This window comes from Sinocyclocheilus anshuiensis, unplaced genomic scaffold (assembly GCF_001515605.1).
Source record: "Sinocyclocheilus anshuiensis isolate Anshui unplaced genomic scaffold, SAMN03320099.WGS_v1.1 scaffold241, whole genome shotgun sequence".
In the NCBI taxonomy this organism is placed as follows: domain Eukaryota; kingdom Metazoa; phylum Chordata; class Actinopteri; order Cypriniformes; family Cyprinidae; genus Sinocyclocheilus; species Sinocyclocheilus anshuiensis.
Genome location: NW_015540865.1, coordinates 252,680 through 257,298, shown reverse-complemented (window position 1 = coordinate 257,298; position 4,619 = coordinate 252,680). Strand labels below are relative to the sequence as shown.

General features: G+C 31.3%; 1 protein-coding gene across 1 annotated transcript in view; it reads left to right on the top strand.

The window, feature by feature from the left end:
• Positions 1-4,619, top strand: part of LOC107688039 (alpha-actinin-2) — a 29,679-nt gene extending 25,060 nt beyond the window's left edge. Inside the window, exons 18-21 of the mRNA XM_016485578.1 lie at positions 1-25; positions 2,328-2,393; positions 2,476-2,634; positions 4,308-4,619. The exon at positions 1-25 is cut by the window's left edge and continues 122 nt beyond it. Of these exons, the coding sequence (XP_016341064.1) occupies positions 1-25; positions 2,328-2,393; positions 2,476-2,634; positions 4,308-4,466 (409 nt within the window). The 3' untranslated portion in view covers positions 4,467-4,619. The remainder of the gene's footprint in view (positions 26-2,327; positions 2,394-2,475; positions 2,635-4,307) is intronic.

The window sequence follows — 4,619 nt, the reverse complement described above, 5'->3', positions numbered from 1 at the left end:
ATCCTCCTTCACACACTTCGACCGGGTGAAACGCCGCAAACACAGCATTGCACTGATACTGTTATTCTACTGTCGTCATCGAGATATTATTATAGTTTTTGTTCATATTTTGAATTGTTTTTATTTTTATATTTTCCATTTTTATTTAATATTATATATATATATATATAGAGAGAGATTTTATTAATTTTTATTACAGTTTTAGTTTGAGTTATATTACTACTTCAACAATTAAAAGAAAATAAGAAATGTTACCTTGGCAACAGTGACATTTTTGTATCACTGATATACTATTATAGTTTTTAATCAATATTTTGAATAGTTTTTATTTGTATACTTTTCATTCTCATTTAAATTTTAGTTAAAGTTTTAGTAATTTTGTAGTGTGTTTTTGTCATTTTTAGTATTTCTTTTATATGTAGGTCTATATAATTTTTATTCATTTTTATTTCAGTTTTCATTTATTTTAGTTCCTCAATTAAAATAAAATAAGAAATGTTATTCTGTTATAGTTTTTATTTATATTTTGAATCTGTTTTTATTTTTATATATTTTTCTTTTAAATTTTAGTTCGTTTTAATAATTTTAGTAGTTTTTGTTGTTTTTAAATATAAAAATAATATTTTTCATTTTTTTTTTCATTTTCAAATTTTTCATTTTCATATTCATACACAAAAGTTTTTTATATTTAATTTTATTTCAGTTAACATTTATTTTAATAATGAATTTTAGTTATATTAGTTTATTTTATATTTTATTAAGTAACAAAAATGTTTATTTAATGGTTTTAATTTGAGTTTAGGTTTTAGTTGTTTTAGCAGTTTGTTAAAATAAATTAAAATGAGCAATGTAACTCTCTCTCTCTCTCTCTCTCTCTCTCTCTATATATATATATATACAGTATATAGTTTTTATTTTATTTCAGTTAACATTTATTTCAAGTAACAAAAAAGTTTTTTAATAATTTGAATTTTAGTTTCAGTTTTAGTTAACTATATTAACCCTGACTAGAGTTAACCTGTAACTCACTGCTAACAAATCCCGACTAATAGAAATGTATATAATAAATTCATATTTGTGTGTATTGCTGCAGATTAACCAAAAGAAACTTTACTGAAGGTTTGACCGGTTAACTTTGGCCGAACAGGAAACCACTACCAACTAAAATAGGTACTAACTAAACTGCAGAACAGAACTTAGATTTGTTGAACTAGTTTAGTGTTGCTTATTCACTCTCTCTGCTTCATTCTATATTGTTAAAGTCACATGAAGTCAGAATTAACTCTGTTTACTTTCATATTATACTTTAGATTTAATCTACCCGTCATGCAGAGACACTTTTCATCAGTGATGGGGAAATGAACCTTATGAAGCTTTGAATCAATTGATTCACAAAATGATTCACGAATGATTCATATTTTGAAATGACTCGCTGGTGACACCTTCTGGTCAAAACTGTGTAAATGCAATGAAAACTCAGCATTTTTTTACAAACCAACTGCAAATATTTTATTGAAAGTGTGATCTATTAAATGCAATTAACAAATCATAAAATACTATGAAATATGAAGTGTCTGTGTAATATGGGCTGTTTTATGCATTTGTATTGCTTGCTTTGTTTGTTTTATACAGGGCTTTGCCAAATATAAAGACAACTCTTCCTTTTTTATTATGTGACCCTGGAGCACAAAACCAGTCTTAAGTGTCAATTTTTCAAAATTGAGATGTATACATCATCTGAAGCTGAATAAATAAGCTTTCCATTGATGTATGGTTTGTTAGGATCGGACAATATTTGGCTGAGATACAACTATTTGAAAATCTGGAATCTGAGGGTGCAAAAAAATCTAAATATTGAGAAAATCATCTTTAAAGTTGTCCAAATGAAGTTCTTAGCAATGCATATTACTAATCAAAAATTAAGTTTTGATATATTTACGGTAGGAAATTTACAAACTATCTTCATGGAACATGATCTTTACTTAATATCCTAATGATTTTTGGCGTAAAAGAAAAATCAATAATTTTGACCCATACAATGTATTGTTGGCTATTGCTACAATTATACCCCAGCGACTTAACACTGCTTTTGTGCTCCAGGGACACATATAAATGTCTACAAATGTATAAAACTGATCCGAGATCAGGTAAAAACAGACACAGGTTCATAGGTTCACTGAGATCTTCGCCTCCTAGTGGTGAACCATTGAGTCTTCGAAACATTTGCTACTGTTCATCATTAAATCCTGCAGTTTGTCCAGTCAGAACAGAAGTAAAGTGGGCTGTAAGCACTTCTTCTGATAGTTTGTGTTTGTTGGTTTCTGCAGAAGAAGAAGGGTGGCATGGAGACGGATGATTTCAGAGCCTGTCTGATCTCCATGGGCTATGATCTGGTAAAGAACAGCAGTAAAGCAGCGTCTCTGCTGTGTTTGAGCACATGGCGAGTGTTGTCTGCGTCTGTCTCTCTGTCTGCAGGGTGAAGCTGAGTTCGCTCGCATCATGTCTCTGGTGGATCCCGACGGCGCCGGTGTGGTGACCTTCCAGTCGTTCGTGGACTTCATGACGCGAGAGACCGGAGACACAGAGACTTCGGAGCAGGTCATCGCCTCCTTCAGGATCCTGGCTGCGGATAAGGTGAGATTCTGAGCCCTGAACACACGCTGAGATACTGAAGACTTATTCTGAACTGCATTGCAATTTTTTTTTATTTATTTTTTGGTTGTGTAATTGTTTTTCTTATTTATTAATTAATTTTTATTTCATTTTTTATTTTATTTTAGCATGGCATGGCTTATTTATAACGGTTTGCATCTATTTGATTTTATTTAAATAATCATATTTTTGAAATGCATTTATTTGAATCCACAGAAATATATTAATTGTGAAAACAACTAAATTTATTAAGTTAAAAAGTATGAACATGAATCAAATATGGCTAGCTGTGGGACAAACAATATTCAATTAGATAGAGATATAAGATATAAGATTGAAACAAATGGGATAGTTTGATGATAAAGAAATAAACCTGGTTATTCCAGAAGTCCTAAGATTTCTTCTCTCTCTAGATATTTCTGTCTTCAAAAACGTTTTTCTATATTCAATTTTTTCCTCTTATCCAAAACCTTTTTCTCTCTTCAAAAACTGTTTTCTGTATTAAAAAACTTTTCTTTCTTCAAAAATATATAATTTTTTCTTTATTTTTTTCTCTTTTCAATTTTTTTCTTATCCAAAACAAACACTTTTTTCTCTTTATTTTTTTTCTCTCATAAAAAAAAACTTTTCTTTAAAAACATTTTTCTCTCTTCAAAAATTGTTTTTTCTGTATTAAAAAAATTTCTCTCTTCAAAAATACATAAACTTTTTAATCTTTATATTTTTTCTCTCTTCAATTTTTTTATAGTATCCAAAACAAACACTTTTTTCTCTTTAATTTTTTTTTCTCACCAAAAAAAAAAATTATTCGAAAACATTTTTTCTCTCATCAAAAACTTTTTTCCACTCTTCAATTTTTTTCTCTCATTAAAAAAAAAGTCTTAAAAAACTTTTCCATTTTTTTTTCTCTCTCTTCAGAAAAAAAAAAGATTTTTAAGAGAGAAAAAAGTTGTTGGGAGAGAAAAAAATTCAGTGACAGACCAAGATTGTCTTAGTACTCTGTAGGTTATTGTGTATTGAAGACATCAGTTTATTAGTACTGTAACAGAAATCTGACCCGTTTCATTTCTGTAGGACTGCTAAATATGCCTCACATTATGTTTATGGTAAAACTGTGTAATCCAAATGCATGGAACCTTTTAGTGCAGATCAAATACATCAATCTTTACTTCTAAAAGTTACTAAAATTGTTACTTGTTACTAAAATGCAATTATAAAGCGGATAGTTCCGGTGCTTGATTCTGATTGGCTGAGCCGCGTTCGAAGCTGTTGTAAATGACTCTACAAAGTAACATACACCTTTGTTTACGTTTGTGTGTTGCTCGGCAACCACTTTGTAGCAACCACAACTGTTTCTGAGGAGCTACATTGTTTGGTGGAAGAATACTGTTTTTATTAATATCATTACACTTTATTTGCTCTGTTTTATTTTGTGAAACCTTACTACGTATATGGAATAACCGTTTTATAAAAGCAATAAGCCCCGTGAAGCCGTGGTTTACAGTGAATTTATAACAGCTAAGGGGTTTTAACAGCTAACAACGCCCCTTAGCTGTTATAACTTCACTGTAAACCACGGCTTCTTGGGGCTTATTGCTTTACTATGTACCATTATGAGCAGACATATATTGCTAGCTGTGGTCTGCTGCTTGCAGCCGTATATTCTGGTGGATGAGCTGCGTCGGGAGCTTCCTCCGGAGCAGGCCGAGTACTGCATCTCCAGGATGCCTCCGTATCAAGGACCGGATGGAGTCCCGGGGGCGCTGGACTACACGGCCTTCTCTACGGTGCTGTACGGCGAGAGCGACCTCTAGCTGACCTCTAGTCGTGTGTGTGACCTCACTGTCTGACTCTGGCCGTGATGCTCTTTCATGTGAGAAATACACCAGAACATTTACTGAACATGAAAACGTGTTTCATTTCAAAATAAAGACTTTTAGCCATTGCATTTTGTGTTTGTATGAATT